This window comes from Emydura macquarii, unplaced genomic scaffold (assembly GCF_026122565.2).
Source record: "Emydura macquarii macquarii isolate MOO-44397 ecotype Brisbane River unplaced genomic scaffold, CSIRO-AGI_Emac_v2 contig_1483, whole genome shotgun sequence".
Classification (NCBI taxonomy): Eukaryota; Metazoa; Chordata; order Testudines; family Chelidae; genus Emydura; species Emydura macquarii.
Genome location: NW_027131620.1, coordinates 25894372 through 25911353, shown reverse-complemented (window position 1 = coordinate 25911353; position 16982 = coordinate 25894372). Strand labels below are relative to the sequence as shown.

At 45.9% G+C, this 16982-nt stretch overlaps 1 protein-coding gene across 1 annotated transcript; it reads right to left on the bottom strand.

Annotated features, from left to right (window-relative positions):
• Positions 1 to 1002: 1002 nt before the first annotated feature.
• Positions 1003 to 16714, bottom strand: GSS (glutathione synthetase). Its single transcript, XM_067554508.1, has 13 exons — positions 16615 to 16714; positions 14132 to 14277; positions 12367 to 12512; positions 10552 to 10627; positions 9685 to 9824; positions 9340 to 9456; positions 8719 to 8799; positions 7885 to 7962; positions 7005 to 7071; positions 6134 to 6328; positions 5667 to 5748; positions 4683 to 4872; positions 1003 to 3286 (listed from the first exon to the last, which is right to left on the bottom strand). The coding sequence occupies exons 2-13, from the start codon at positions 14267 to 14269 to the stop codon at positions 3163 to 3165; spliced, it is 1434 nt and encodes a 477-aa protein (XP_067410609.1). The 5' UTR covers positions 14270 to 14277; positions 16615 to 16714; the 3' UTR covers positions 1003 to 3162.
• Positions 16715 to 16982: the final 268 nt, after the last annotated feature.

Here is a 16982-nt window from a genome sequence, read left to right as displayed (position 1 = left end):
ATTTTCTCTCCCCTCAGTTGCACACTTTTCCTGAACAGCACATGTACGAAACTGGAGAGAGAATATTTTAACATTATATTTTTGTTTTTCCCCTGCTAGTCCTTGTGTTTGTACCAACTCTGTAACTGGGCATGCATTAAACATAGCTTTTACTATGGGGAGCCCTGCCCTGTAGCTAATAAAAAATTGACAAGCCCATCCCCAACTCAGATGCTTATATGGTGATATCCCCAAACATCTGTGGTCCTGGGTTGTTGGAAACCACAGGCCAAGTCCCAGGGAGGGTTGCCCTATGCCATTCGTTTGTCAGCAATGGGGTCATTTAATCCAGAGGCGAACACTACCAATCTCAGGCTTTTTTCTTATTTTTATTTCCACTCTCCCTGCTAATCATACATGCTTTCAGCTGTGTCTGTAATTTATCAATCGAGCCTTTCAGATCTCTAGTCTCCTGTATCAACTGCCCTGTCAGCATCCATTCACCATCTCTTCCTACTCCTCAACCTCTGCTCATTCCATGACCTCCCCAACCCCGGCCACAGGGAGAGAGTATCCTAGGCCTTCTGTTTTCCACTGATCTGTGTTTGCAGCTCATTTATGAGCATTCGCTCATGCTGCCTCACAGCTGCTTCCATTTTCCCCAGCCATTCAGACAGAGGCATGTGTCCCCCTTCATTCTCACACCACACTTTCATCCATTCCACACCTATGCCTATAACACACTTTTAATGTTTCTTGATCTAATTTCTCTTCCATCAATGTATAATATGTTTGAATTCTCTTAGCAAAAAGTGCAGGAACCTCCCCTGGCATTATTGCAATTCCCTTTATTGCAGCAATGCTTGAAGATAATTTAAAGTGCTGTCTAATCATTTGAGCAACCTAACAGCATGCGTGCTTAAGTATTCTAATGTCCAAAATAACAGTGCCTCCGCTATAGCAATACCTCCTGTTTGCAGTAATTGTGAACATTTATGTATCCATACCAAAAACTCATTAAAATTTCCAGGGGGAGGTGGGGGAGTGGACAGGGACCTATAGCTCCACCCAGAGCAGCTTGTTTGTGATGCATCAATTCTAGGTGTTAACCCGCTGACTCCATAGAACCTCAAACAAACAAGCCTATTGTCCCTTCGCCTGCAATCAATTTGTGGCCCATGTTGTCAAATGAAATCTGTTAACTGTTGCATTTTTTCATCTGTTCAATCTCCACTCTCTGGAAAGACCCATCTAAGTGCTCTTTTTCCCCCTCTCCACTTGCTTCTCCTGTTCTAACAGGTACCAAGCTAGATCTTGGTTCAGGCTTTGCCAAAACCTGGCTGTCAGCATCAGGTGGCAGTGTTGGGTTGCTAAATGGGGGTTGATCTGGGTCAGTCCACATTTCCCCTTTGCAACACCCTTTCCACTCATCCCATGTTCCGTATTTTAATTTTGCTAAGGCCACTGTTTCCTATTTCTGACCCCACATTTCAGGTGCTATAAAAGTACCCAAAGTCTGTGGTCTTTGGGTAATACGACTGAGCTGGTGCACCAGACAGCATGTTGTCTTAGCCATCTGACAGCCATGGCCATATATTGCACTGTTCTACATTTCTTACTTTTATCATTCTTTAAAGCTACTGTCTCTGCCCTAGCCTTAAATGTTCTAGTCCAAGTTCCCCCACTTCTTTAAATTCACATAGACCACCTTTATTCATTATCCAGCACATCCATTCATCAAACTTTGTGGGGATTTGAAGGGAGGGGAAAAGGGGGTTCCCTAGCTCAGAGTTTTTTGTCATGTTAGATGATGATTCCTGCAGCAGACAACTCGCCACTTACCATATCAGCCAGCAGGGGCACCAGTGTTGTCAGCTGGCATGCATGTGTGCTCTCTCCATGCCATCCCAGCTCTGCACAGCTGTCTGGTGCACCAGCTCAGTCATATTACCCAAAGATCACAGACTGTTTGGTGACGAAAGCACGCAGCCAGGATTATTGCCTTCAAGACACAGTACTGGCACACTGGCTCCATGCTTACAGGTACACTAACATATGAGGGTCCAGTTACAAGGATTTAGCTCAGTCAACAAGACTTTCTGCTGCCCTCTCAGCTGGATAAAGGTGCTCCTCTTTGTAATTTCTTCTTTTATAGGTTGATACAGACAAGTTACGTATCACACTCCTGATGTGGTTAGTTACCAACCCCACACTTGCACCTGCTGATTTGAACAAACATCTGCATCCATCGTGCTATCCTCCTCTCTTTGTGCTACTTGGGGTCAGTGTGCTCCTGCACCATCTCCCAGGATTGTGTTTATGCCATAACTACCTTGGGGTGTGCCTGTGCTAGTCTTCTGGAATGCGTTTACATGAATACCCTGTACCTAATACTTCTTAGGAATGCCTGGCCATGAGCAACACTAGCCCTACTTTTGCCAAGTTCCTGTACTGGACCATGACCTCGTAAGCAATCATCTGCTTTATAACAGGGCCTGACTTTTACTGACTTTAGTTCAGGCCTTACACTAGGCCCCGTGCTCCAGGCTCTCTCTCTACACAGAAGCTAGCAGCATTAGGATGAGAAGCCCTTAACTAAATCCATCTCCCCTCATTTCCATTCTCCAGCTTCCTTTGCTTTGGCATAGGAAGCCAATGTGCTCATAGGTAGCAACTAAATGAGAAGTAGAAAATGTGGAAGAGCACAAGCCCCAACCCAAGGCACATTTAGCCCCCGGGATCAGGCACTTAAGGAGTGAGTGGGCAGCTATAGTGTATTGCACAGTGATACAGAGGGAAATCCTAACTCCTAGTTACAAGGAGTTCAGAACAATAGGTTAGCCTCACTGCTGAGAATGCAGCTGCATTGGGCTGCCTGGAGCAGGGGTCTGATGGGTTTGTGGATCAGGTAGTGTGAAGTTATCAATAAAGCAAACAAAACCAGATGAGAACCCAAGTCTTTCTCAGGGAGGAATTAAAAGGAAAAACAAGAAATGGTGCAGTAGCACACAAGTATTTTGGTACAAGTGTGTTTGCACATGCCCTCCCCATGATTATTGTGCCAGGAAGGGGAACATCCTTGCGTCCTTCATTACAGACATTTATCAAGACAATCAAACCCTAAAGGAAATCACAGCTCTTCTGGCAGCACAGCTAGAACAAGGGAAGTGGGAGGTGTCCTCTTCATATCACATAGGGAGTATCAAGCACAGCCACCCCAGCTGCCACCCCGCCATCTGCATGTTCAACTGCCTTGGTTCGCAAGAGGTGACCGACGTGTTTATTCACCACCATGTCCTTCCCCTGCCTGCAGTGAGAGATTAAAGTGAGCAACTGCAAAAGTTAAAGTTTTATGCATTGCCTGACATTTCTACTGATACTACAGTTAGACAATTCTAGCCTGGTCCCTGTCTGCCACAGCCCTAGGCAATGGGATGATGTGCAAAACACTTTGGTAAGGCTTCTCTTCTGTTGAGAACGGATTTGTATTAATGTAGCGCATAGGAGCTGTAGTCCTGGCCCAAATCCCATTGTACTAGGTGATACAAAGAGATAGACCCTGCCCTAAAGGGATTAGACTTGCATCTGTTTCAGGAGGAGCACATCTACGTAGGCAACAATGCAATAGCATCTTCACAACCATTATCCCTAGTCACACCCTGAGAAAGCGCTGTATTGGCAAATTCAATTCAGGAAATTCGTTAGATCTTGTGCCTTCAACACATGCCAGGGAAATGAGAGGCAACCAGGCCTGCCCGCTTGAGGTTAGAGCAGGCTGACTGGGTAAGAGATGACAAGGAAAACACTGTTAAGTTAAAATATTTTTAAAACTAAAATTTCCTATGTCACTAGCTCCGTTTTTCAATTAAAAAGTAATTGTTTATCTTGCCCTATATATGTTTATTATTATTTACATTGGGCTTGTACCTAGGCTAGTCAATTTCTTGTCAATGGCACTTTCATTCCTCCTCACTGGCATATGCTGCAATGTTCGGGCGGCACTGCTGGGGAATCTGTGTCTTAAACTATATACAATGGATTTTGATTTTGAAATCATGGAAATATTTCTAGGGGCTATTGGGGGCAGGGGTAAGCTGGGTTTGTCTTTTAACAAAAAAGGGGAGAGTCAAAGCATCAGCTGACATAATATCAAAATACATACTACAGGGAAAACTGTACTGTAAGTGGTATTGTTCAGCTGCATAGTGCATTCAATGAAAACCCCTGGCCTGGAATGTCTTTGAAGCTGCTGCAGAACTCAGCACCAAAGAGCACATGGCGATCTGCCAATGTGAACCTCTCTCTGTGGGCCACAGGTTTGTGAAGGGTATTCTCACTGGGCCTTAAAATCGTGGGGATTATGCCCTCAGAAATCAAGTTTCTCATCCTTTTTATTCGATGCATCTTCCATTCCAGTCTGCTGGCCTGAATTCCAGTGGTGTTTTAAACTGGTATAGGATAGCACTAGCTGGGAATGCGAGCATGTCACTGGCGTCTGTGTGACATGCACAGAGAGCTACTGTCAGAGGTGACAGTGGAATAGTTGCATTGCTGCTACGCACACTCGCATCCCCACCCTTGTCTGGCTAGTGCTGTGGCATTGTAATGCCTGCCTCTCAAAGCAGCTGTTTGCAATTTACCAAAGCTGAGGGCTTTGCTGAGACCTGGACACAGCACTACTGCAGAGAAAGCCAATGTCTCACCTGATGTAAACACCAAAAATCCCCAACTCGGAGATACAGTCTGATATTTTCAGGGGACTGTGTGCCCTCAGCAAGTAATTCATTGATGGCTGAGGTGTGATCTTATCCATTAGGATATAGGAGGTCCTCTCAGGGCTGTCTTTAATCTTCTCCAGAAGTTGCTTGAGCTCTTCCCCATAAAGATTGTTCCCTGATAACATACAATCATACATTTCAACAAATCCGCACAGCAGAAGCCATTGGATCCAGTTGCATTAGACAGCCCTGAAGAAACCCCAAAAGGTACAGGATGTGAACACAGATGGATGCAAACATCACCCCTGAAGACTCTACACTGGCTCCCCATGGAATTCCAGATTCAATTCTACAGGCCTGGTTTCTGCTGGTCTGGGACCTCTCAGTGATCACTCACCCCAACAACGGCAACCATCGGAACTATCAATGAGGGGATCTTACAGGGGCGGGGCTGGGCTGGGCTGACAAGCTTTCTCTGCAGCTGGCCAGGTCCTCGGCTACAGAACAGCCTGCACCTACAGGCTAGAATGACAAATCTCACTATGTTCAAAGGGCAGGAAAGAAGGAAAACCAAAGCTGACAAGCCAACACAGGATGTTGGAAGGGGTGAAGATGCTTGTACTATCTGGGCAGGGATAGAAAGGAGAGAGCATAAGATAAAATAAACTTGCTGGCTGAGATTTTGTAATGTGCCTCCAAGAGGTGCAGCACAAAACTCAGCCCAGGGCTGGGGGCTAAGATAATTTTAAGGCACATCTGTGCCCTCCTAATGCCACAGCTAGAAAGAGGAATGCCGAAGTATTACAGACACCGAGTATGGTGTTATAAGGCACCTGACCTTCTCCAGGTATCTCACAAGCACTGCAATGAGAATACAAAACAAATCCTAGAGAAGTGCAAAGGCCGCATCCTCCAGCCAGGCTGTTGGGCTCTGTAGCTCATAAATCACATATCAGGGAAGCTGAATACCTCCGCCTTCCCGCTGAGGCTTTAGCACAAATCGTTCTGGGTCAGCAATGGCCACTGCAACCATCTTATCACCTTCTTTGCCCTAGTGGGAAAAAGAAATAGCAATGGCAAAATCCCAGCAGCATTCCTGTCCCTGTTTCTATCTCGAACAAGCAGCTAGCTGTTCTGCACTCTGAAGTTGAGCAGAAATACCACACACTGCGCCCCGTACAGCAAGTTCACTGAAGAGGCCAGAGGAAAAAAAAAAAAAAAAAAAAAAAGACACCTGAAGTCTTAAATTTGACACTGTTTAAGAGGGTTCTTTTTTTAAAGTATTGTTCACTATTCTTGTACTCCGCTCTAGTTTTTTTTTTTTTTTTTTAAAACAAAAGATCACACAGTCTCCCCCCGCCCCCCAAAAAAGCAGGTGTGGACAAAGTCAGAGACAGAAGCGTTGCTTTATGCAGCACACAAATGAGACTACTTACCATATCCAAGGAGTAGAGGCCAGTAAATGTCGCTCTTATCCGAGTGACTGCCTCAGCCTGGTTAGGCAGTAATCTCTCCAAGGTTCCTGGCTGGCTCAACTCCTGCTGAACTTTTTTGGTCCCAGCGAGCTGGGTAGCAATGTCAGGACACTTAACCGCTTTGGACCTTTCCATCAACAACCGTGCTGCCCAGTTCTAAGAGGGAGATATAGCGAGAGTTACTTGAATTAATGAAGGTTCCCTGATCCCCCTTGGACTCCACTGCCTAGAGTTAAACATTCTCATGCAGCCCTAATAGGTGGGAAAGGAGCACACTAAAGGCATGCAGACTGGAATCCACTCTGGATCCCTTGCTGCTGCTGGAAGAAGAACTAGCTCAGCCTGGATATTCTCCACTGGATTGGCACAGTGGTGGTGATTAAGTTCTAAGCTCAGGTACTGGTCTGGAAATACCTTATCGCCTAAAGCCTCTTAAACAATGCTAAAATCCATTTAGGACCATGTACTTTTCCAACATGGTTCTAAAGCAATACTCCAGGTCAGGCATTACATCTAGTCAGAGGGTTAGCACTATACAGAGAGATTAATATGTTACCAGTGAATGTGTCCCCTTCAGCTTAGCAAAAGCACTGAACTGCTTCTATAAAACAAGATGACAATGTGCAGCAGAAAATTCTTTTGAGAAGAAATCTGTTCACATGTCCCAGACACTCCGCAAATCACCATTGTCCGAATGCCAGCGGTGCACTGAGGAAGCTCCGATAATTAGGGGATATCCAAGGTAATTTAGAGACTTGAGGGACATGAGGGACCCGGTTCAGGATAACTGCACTTTCTGTTTGCTTTTTAAATAAAAGCAGTCAGTACCCACCTGTTTGTTATAGTTCTTGGGCACATAACCTTCTCTGTAATACACCACCGCAACCTCCTGGCCTTCCCTAGAATAAAGGCCATCATATCAATCCATCCTCATCCAAACCTCAGGCTGTAATAGGGATGGCTCTCCCCGCATGACCTGAAAGCTAATGTCAGCAAAGAGCTATGCACGTATAGATAGTTCTGGGGGTAATGATTAGCTAATGGGACAAGCAATGGGTTATGGCACCAGCTGGATTACGAAGCCAGCTGTGTACAGCATGCATGCAAGGCTTTTCACAGAAGCGTAGCTAGATGTTTCTGTTTATACATCAGAATATCAACAGTTTGAGAAATGGAGCATTCAGAACATATAATCAGACACGAACTCCTCTGAGAGCAGCAGATACCCAGTTTTTCTGTGCACTCAGATGGGAGTGCACAGAACATCTCTCCTCCTATTTGTTGCTGCGTAACATCCCTATGGTAACTACAGCGATGGCTTCTCTCGAGAAGTGACAATAGGAAAGTACTGATGTATTTTTAACTACATTTAATACAATGAGTGTTCTGTTCTTGAAAAAAAGCTAATCTCACTCCGGGTGAAATCTTGGCCCTGTTGAAATTAATGGCAAACTCCCACTGACTTCATTGGGACCAAAATTTCATCCACTGTGTCCTTTTGCGCTTCTTGACATCTCTCCAAACCTTTGTCTGTTCTCTTCTGCTAATAGTTCCCCTTCTCCTCAGCTCTCCTGCACGTATTTCTCTCATTCACTGAGTGCGATGTGAAAAGCATGTTGCAAATCCAACTCTGCCAATCTGGGCTCACGTCTTTGCCTGGTGTCTGTTTAAGAACATAGTAGTGTTGTGGCAGGGCCTTGGCAAGTACTTACATGTACAGTCTTCTGTCATTATCCAAAGATGCCTTTTCAAACACATCTTTAAACTGTCTCCGGATCACCCGGATATTCCTTTAAGAGAGGAGTGAGTCACTGAACTTGGCAAAGAGACAGAAATCTGTAAGCGAAATTATGAGTGGAATTTACATTCCAATGGCTTTAGAGGCTTAGAGGAAAAGGGTAAGGCTTACTAGCTTCTCTTTTCTTCTTTCCAAATAATTTAACTCTAACAGATTTTCCTCAGCACCCAGAAGTCTAAAATACTGGCTGGCAAGCAAGGTAAGGAAATGAACAAGGTCTGTGTGGCTGGCCCATAATCCTCCAGGTCCCCTTTCCATCAGCCAGATTGTCTTCATCACTCCCACTCATCTTATTAATATACACAACACAAAGTAAATAAAAAAGCAGAAAGACACATTCCTAAGTTTTCATACCACTGTAACTGGGGGAGAGGGTGTCAGGGGTAGGGATCTACAACCAAGCCTATTATGAACAGAAATATTCACCTGCACTGCTGTGAACCCCAAATACAACAGCTTTACTCTACTACAGGAGGGCCAGAAAGTGGCAGACTATGAGCAAAGAGTAAATGCAAGAGACTGTCTATTGCCCAAGCTGAAATGCTAAGTAATCAGAGCACAAGTGGTTAAAAGCACACTGGATTTTTAAATACTTAGTTTTAATCATCTAATGTACTACTAGGAAGAGAGAAAAGGGTTTTTTTGTTTGTTTTTTTTAAATGAATGATGTGATCTGGTTCATTGTAAAGTGAGATTAAACAAATTGTTTCATCCTCAAGGACATCATGCTGAGATGTTAAACAATTACCTGGTCCACAGCTCATTTTCTATGCAGCGTTGGTCAAAAATATTCCTTTGGGTGTCTTCAACCAGGAACATCACCACAGCCCTGAAACATACACCCCAAAAACTTCAGAGCATGAAAAACACTACACACACACACACACACACACACACCCACGGGCCTCTACCTAAAGATTTTATCTTTTAAATTCACTTTAGTGGTGTGCATTGCTTGTAACGCCTTCCAACTGATGTTATCTGCTAGTTCCTAGTCCATTTCTAAAGGACAGAGCCAGATGCCATGTTCTTACTAAAAGGCAACTTTTGGCAGAGCAGAAGGAGAAGAAATAGGAGGATTCTAGAATGGCTACAAAAAGTTTTCTAGCAACACAAGTCTTCCACGCAATGTCCCCTTTTGGGCAGCTGGATGCTCTGTAATTTAAATGAAAACAATGTATGATGGACAACCCAGTGACTGTGCTCTAACGAACAGAGATCCTCCTCTCCTGGGATGGTAAGGGAGTGGGAGCACTAAAGAGTTTAGAAGTGTTGTGTGTATTAATAGACCCCTTTTAAAAAGTGTAGCTAGAGAAATAAACATGCTCAGTGCATCCTGACATCTTCCCACAAGCTCCTCCTCCCTCACCTGTCTGAGCCATAGAGCTCCCAAGCTTTTGCGATGCCCAAGGCAATCCCTTTGGATGGATTATTGTCCAGTAACTTTGAAGCGTCCTTGGATTTCCCCAAAACATTCAATACATGCCTGTGACATAAGAGAAATAATAAATCACATGATGATCCCAGGTGACACAGCTGACCTTGGATTTGTAAAGCAGAAGTTCTGAGAGTTTATGTAGATTAAAAGATTACAACAGGGTGTATACAGCACAAGAGACACAAAGCGTGCACACTATTGGTTTACTGACACCTCCTCAATGGCTAAGCAGTGAAGCGTCCTAGTCTGGCCTTTGTTTCAAAGGGGTTCTCTTACCGATGCACAGCGGTGGTTCTTGAGGTAAGGCCTCCGAAGCTGGCAGCAATGGTGTTTATTTCAATTTGCTTCAGTGCTGGAGTTCCATCTGCACCATGGTCAACCATATAATCAGAACGATTTATTCCTAAGAACACTGACTGAATGAGGGAAAATAAAATGTAAAACATAGCACACTGTCATTCCCCCACACTTCTGATCAGCATATTTAGGCCTTTCACTTACCACAGGCCACTTTGACAAATTCACTTAAAAACCTCTTTTTCAGGGCTGGATCCAGCAATCTTCACTTAAAGTAAAATAACCACTGGTGCAAGTGGAGTTATGGCACAGTAAAGACTGCAAGTTGGGTCCTCAGCCTATTTCCTGCCTTTATTTAGACAGACATCAACTGAAGCCCCTGTCATTGTCCTCTTTCATTTGCATCTCATGGCAAGAAAAGATAACTGATGTAACCGAGATACAAACTTAACTGCACAGGCCAGCCCCTAAATGGTACTTCTGACACAGCTACACTGAACTGGAAGCCATCACCATGCTCTTTCGGGACTTTCAGAAGACAACATTACAAGTGTGTATAATCACGGTAGGCTTTCAGACAAGGTTAGACTGTTTTCAGCAATACCCATCAAGAATACTTATAGGCGTGCTTGGTGAATAGTCTCTTGAATTGGACAAGTTACTCTTATGCTGTAACTGGCCAAGATACCAGAATCCAAAGAGTAACCCTAAACATCCTCCTAGTGACTGAACAATTCAGAACCAGCCTATGGGAGAGATCTTTCACATTACCAAAAAAACCCCAAACATCCATTATGAAATAAAGGAGGACGGCTGCTGAGAGGTGAGGGGTTTCCTCTGGGATACCTGAGCCAACCCTTCTTTCATAACTTGCTTGTAGATTTTAAAGAGTTGGGCTGTGAAGTCATCCACTTTGACGGTGCTAGAGAAAAAGAAATATTATACCGATCACTTTCCCTTGTCATGAGGAAGCAATAAATAAATAAATAAAAACCGAAGCCCTTGGCTGAGGATATCTGTTACACAGTGGAAACTACAGGACACGCTCTCCAGCACAGTGCACAGGACTGTGGCCCAACCATGCTCTTGAGCATTAATAAGAGCTGCACAAGCTAAAGCCTCACCTAGGACCATCCTGATCATCTAGTCTGACCTCCTGCACGTTGCAGGCCACAAAACCTCACCCACCCACTCCTGTAACAGACACCTAACCTCTGGCTGAGTTATTGAAGTCCTCAAGTTATGATTTAAAGACTTGAAGTGACAGAGAATCCACCACTGACAAGTTTAAACTTGCAAGTGACCCGTGCCCCATGCTACTTAGGTTCTCCCTCCCACGCTCTCCCTCTGCAGCTTCCAGCATGAATCTCTGTGGAAGAAGAGAGAGAAGACAAACAGGAGAGAGAGAAAAGCAGCAAAGATAAAGGGGAAAGACCAAAGTTCCACCCCCACCCCATTCCCATTGCTGTGTGGTATAATAATTCATCCAGCAAAATGTAGGGGCCACCACCAAATTCACCTTTTGGTAGCTTCCTGGCTGGCCATGCAGCAAATCACTCTACTCACTGCTGCCAAAACCCTTCAATAAAAGGCTCTGGCACAAACATTTACGTGTATATTCAACTCCAACCAAGCGGTTTACTTACTAGCAATAAGTGGTTTATCTAACACACTGAACCCCCACCATCTTCCAGGCAAGAGCCACACCACAGGAATCCTGGGTGTGGCCACGTAGCTGCGGGTAGCAGCTGCCAGGTTGGGGTGTGCACATCTTCTCAGGCAAACATGTCCATTTAGCCCTTCAGGTTAGATGGCTCAACTTTTAGTCCCCCTTCTCTCCCCACAAGGGTTGTAACAGTTTGACTTTTGAAACACATTAGTCATATCTCCATAGTACAACAGCTCTTTGAACACACAAAGTCCCCAGAATACTGGTTGGGCAGGGATAGCGACAGATGGAGCTGAAAGTGTGACAAGATTTTCATCAGAAATTTGGGGCAAGACCTAAGTAACTTGTCTTTGTAGAACATTTTATCAGGTGGGCTCTCAATCAGAACCTGCAACTCTAAGACCCTCCTGGCCATGGTAATGATGGCCAGAAACAAAACCTTCAGCAAGTAGTGGTACAGACCGCGACATCCTAAGGGCTCAGAGAGTTCGGTTAACACTGAATACAAGTCCCAAGCAGGCTCCTAGGTGAGAGGATACAAGCCTGTAAGACCATCTAAAGTGGGCTACATAGTGAGGCAACAGAAACCCTTCCCATACCCCATTTTCCTGTATGGATCTGGCATCTTTTGCAAGGCCCAGAGAGCCTCAAAAACCTTAACAAAAATAGCTGAAAAACTACTAAATGTAAATATGAATGTAGAATCCAATATACCTAACTACTTAGGGACTACTGGAAACCACTATGAAAACTATTGTGGTGGAGAAAAGAAGTTGGTTCTGTGACCAATCTGGCAGACAGATAGCACGACCTTTAAAGCAATACTCTCTGTCTATAACTTGCAGCGCTTTAGGGGCATGCATAAACTATCAGTGGAGATGACTGAAGGCAGCAACTCAAGAAGTAACAGCAAAAATGGACTAAAATTAAGAGCAATAGAAGCTTTACATTTAAAAAATTTCTTTAGTTAGAACATCTAGTACAATGAATACCTAGCAAGAGTGTGTTCCAGGAATTCCGCGTTCTGGCTAATATTATCCACAAGCAGGTTAAAATCTTGCTGAACAGCATAGGCTTGTTCAAAGAGGGTGCTTGGTACTATAGACGGAAGCAGTGTAAAGGGAGCATAATTCACCACCTGCAGAGAAGGGTCAACAATGGAAAAGTCAGTCATTTTCCTCACACTTCCTTTCCCTGACAGACTGGGTTGAAGCCCTCAAAGTGTGGCCCAGTCAGTCCCAATTTAACTTAAGTTATGTTCCCTTTAAATTGGGACTATTCTAGACTAGATCCTTACTTCATTTGTCCTTAAACGGAGTTTCCCTTAATACGCCACAGGCTGCATGGCCTGAGTTTTGGCATTACTAGCTTTTGAGTGTTTCACTTTACAAAACTTAATATAATGGAATTTGGGTTGGAAGATGTCAATAGAAACTCCATAGTTAAAGCTGTGCTGAACTCTCCATTTAAAGGAGTAAAATCTCTGTTTCGACTTTAACGATGAAATGTAATTTCCAAATTTGCCACCAGTACTGTTCAGAGAACGAATGAATTTTCTAGTATATCCAGTTCTGAAATTTATCCCTGAGGGTCTCATTATTTTTGACTCACTTTAGCTACTCAACTCCAGTCACTGCAAATTCCACATTCAATACACCTCTTAACTAGGACCACATCTCAGGCATAAGCCACTTTGAAAATTTAGATTTTATACAGGACAAAAGTTATTCTTCTTGTTTGTCATAACTTTTTGTGCGTGCCAAGAGAAGACAAGGCCTCTCTCAGAAGCCAATATGTACGTCTGCTCTGTAACACTGCCTTCCTACTCCTCACGGTCACGTCCTAGAATTCCCTACACGGATGCAGATTTTAGGGAGACTGACTGGACAGCACAGCCAGCAGCAGAACACAGAGACACATGGCAGAGACGTGCTCTATCAGTCAACTCTTCCGATGCAGGGCTGATTAAACAGTCTTCCTCCAGTCTACTCATGGAGATGCAAGACAATTACCAGCCTTCAGCCAATACACACTCCCTCTCCCTCAAAGGCTGCTGAGGCACCTCATCAGGTCCACAAGCAGCATCCTGGTCCGACAGACTCTGCTTAAAGCTCCAGTATAACACCAGAACATCCATCTGGCCATTTACAGGAGATTCACCAGAGGGAGATATTGCCTCCCAAACAGAGCTGGTATCCCTAGGGTGACACCATCCTCTTCTCCTTGTTCAGTGATGGTGGGAGTGGTGACCTGTAGCTGACGGTTCCTCAAAAGCAGAGCCTCCAACTGACAAACCTCCTGGGATTCCCCAGGGGGAAACTCTGCTCAGATGAACGAGAGCATCTCCATCACACCAGGACTGCCCCTGGAGAGAGTGAACTTGCAGTACAGATATCCAATAACTAGCCCCCACACCCAAACCTTGTGTTTTCCCCATGGACAACTAACAGATTTTCATAACGCAGGTAGGTCTCAGTAGACTACCTTAGCCTGACAACACTTGGCGTTATGGAGTGTAGCTTACTCTGCTATTGTCTCAACTGTGCTTAGTCTCCCATGGAGCTGTGCAGTTATTGTAAAATAGGGCATATTTCATGATGATTCAACAAACAAGCCACATCACCTGCCGCCACCTGCTTCCCAAGAGTTCATCACCATGGGGCAAAAACCTTGCTGAGTCATTTGATCCTTTTCAAAGAATGTATTATTTCTAGGTGAGAACATTGACCAGTTAAATAACTTTGCTTTAGAGCTTACATCAGATGAATTGGAATCCTCTTTGGTCCTCATCAGAACTCCTTCAAGCAGTGCGGCATCCACAGCAATTGCAGCTGCCTCCCGAATGAGCTGCTCATTGTGCAAAATGTCTTCCCATAGGGCAAGGTGCGCAGTCATTTCAAATGCTAAGGAAGGCAGAAAAGAAGTCACTCACAAGACAGGGGAGGGGTCAGAGTCCAGCATTCTTTACCTGTCCGTCCTAACAATTCCTGCTTAGTAGATGATGGTGGTAAGGTGCCAGGGTGGTTTCATTTTAAATTAGACACAGATAGAACTGCAGTTTTCTTCTACCTTTGGCAAGTTCCCTTCTGTCATGAAGTCTGGTCTGGACACCAGAGGTGATATATTCTGGGCTTCTGAACAGGATGGGGAATCTTAGCATGCTATGAGCCTTAGTTAGCAGTCCTTACTCAAGCAAAACTCATATTAACTTCACCAGAAGATTTGCCTAAGTGCCAAACATGGCCTCATACCAGGCATTGTAACTATATTCCTGGGACTTTCAACACAGCTAATTGCCCTAGCACAGGGCTCAACAAATTTGCTTCCGAGTTAGGGGCCAGCCCAAAAATTAAGGAGCCAGACAACGTGGGCTCAGCAGCGGGTCACCATGGCCGGAGAGCAGCAGCTGTTCTCCCCTCCTGGCCCCGCCCCTTCCCACAACGTGGGCCCAGCGGCAGGGTGCCCTGGCTGGACGCGTCGGCCGCTCCCCCCAGAAAAAAACTAGGCGCCAGACTTAAATTTCTAGGCGCCATGGCGCCTGGGGTTTGTCGAGCCCTGCTCTAGCATCACCTATTAAAATAAACATAACAGCTGCATATTTAGAGGGAACAGTATTGCCAGATACAGGAAAAACTGTTTTTGTGGGAAGCAGCAAAGCAGATACTCATGTTTTCATAAGCCTTAGAAAACAGATTCAGGAGAGATGCCAAGGACTGACCCGACTTTCCCATTTGCACTACAGATTGGTACCTTATTTGTAACCATCCAGAACACACTTAGAATACAGTTCCTAACTATGAGGCTGTACTTTTTTTACCCTGCTTGTGAACAGGGCTGTAACACAAGCATCAGGCTACCTCATGACTACCAACCTGCATCTGTGCAATTTCCTCTCTATTGCCAGAACAGTATTGGAGAGGTACCAGCATGCACCAAAAACCATGTTTGCACCACAGAGATATATTGGAACCTCCCCTCCCCAAATCATGCAGTGTTAATGCAGTGAACTATGTTAGTGAGGTAATGGTGTCAGATGAGTATGTCAACGTTTCTAATTACACTTAATATAGTCTTATATTGTGCATGGAAGTGGCCCCTCCGGAGCAGGGTTGAGGTCTACTGGTGAAGCAGCATGTATGTGGGAAGCTTGCATCATCATTGCTCATGTTGCACTAGCTCTGCAGATAAACAGAGGAATTACAGACTCCTCAGGGCATAGATCATGGCTTCTTTAAGTGTCTTACAAAGCACTCCACACATTCATCACAGCACTCAATAAAAATAACAGAAGTGTCAATGGAGCCTTTCTAACACAGCTCTCCTCCAGGTGAAAATGTGCCTTGAAAGAGGACTGCACAAGGATACAATAGTTATATAGGACACCTGCTTTACAAAGGAGTCGGTCATTTATCTGGGCAAGTTAAAACAGACACACATCAGTTTTTAGGGTGTGTGCTTCTCAGCTGACATATACAAAGCCCACTGAAGTGCTTCTTGTTGGCCAAACGACACCACATGCTAATGTGTGTGCTATTTTGTTTATCGAATAGCTTATAAACAATAAGCCATTTAAAGTATGTAAGTTCAGTTCATGACCTACCCATCCAAATAAACTAGTCCTACTGGAACAAAAGAAAAGGTGGGGTGGGGGTGGAATCTCCAGCCTTAGAGGTTTTTAAGGCCCGGCTTGACAAACCCTGGCTGGGACAGTTTAGGTGGGGTTGGCCCTGCTTTGAGCAGGGGCTGGATTAGATGTAACCTCCTGAGGTCCCTTCCAACCCAAATCTTTAAATCTTCTATGAGTCTATCCCAGGCAGCCTGTGACCGGCTGGAGCCTACAAGGCTCCCTCCCACGTTCGCTCAGCAGATCCGAGGCTCCTGGCTCCTTTGTGCCTCCCGTGCATGCTGCAGGTCCCCGCCCGCCCACGGCCCGGCTACGCCAGCGACACTCCGGGCAGGGCTCCCCACTGGGCGCATCCGCTCGCCAGGACCCGCGCACGCTGCTAGGGGAGCGAGGAGCGAACAGCCCAGCGGGCGGCCCCGGGGGCAGAGGGCCGGACCCCCCTCGACCGGGCAGGGCCAGCTCGCAGCGCGAGGCCCCGTGCGGGAACCCTCGCCCCCCAGGCGGGCAGCCCTGCGCGGCGGGAAAGGGCAGGGCGGCCTCAGCTCTCCGGGGTGGGGGACAGGTCCCCGCGTGCCCCCCGAACCGCCCCCACCAGGAAAGCGACAGGCCCCGGTACCTCTCTCGCGGCACCCCCCAAGTCCAATCCCGGACTCCGACCCAAGCCAAGTTAACTCGGCGGCGGCTGCTTGCTCAGCTCCCCCTTCGATTGGACAAACCTGCGACCTATCACCGCCCACAACAGCACAGCGCGACCGCCTTCTCCCATGATTGGCAGGAGAGCGGACCCATCACCGTGAAGTACCGGGAACAGGGCGCGAGCGGGCCAATCCGGGAGCAGTTGCCGGAGGAATCGATCCTACCGAGCAAGGTTCCCTGTGGAGACCCGCGCGGGCGCGCCTGTTGGGCCGGGGGGGCTCCGGCCGCGGGGTGGCCCCCTGCGGGCTGAGCAGCTCTCCAGGCCCTGGCGGCTCCGCTCACAATACG

Excerpts from the sequence above, each read along its gene's own strand:
- GSS (XM_067554508.1), bottom strand. The coding sequence starts at position 14,269 with ATGACTGCGCACCTTGCCCTATGGGAAGACATTTTGCACAATGAGCAG. Across the intron at positions 12,513-14,131 it reads AGGATTCCAATTCATCTGAT|GTGGTGAATTATGCTCCCTT; the intron begins GTAAGCTCTAAA and ends CCTTCTCTGCAG. Across the intron at positions 7,072-7,884 it reads AATGACAGAAGACTGTACAT|GGAAGGCCAGGAGGTTGCGG; the intron begins GTAAGTACTTGC and ends CCTTTATTCTAG.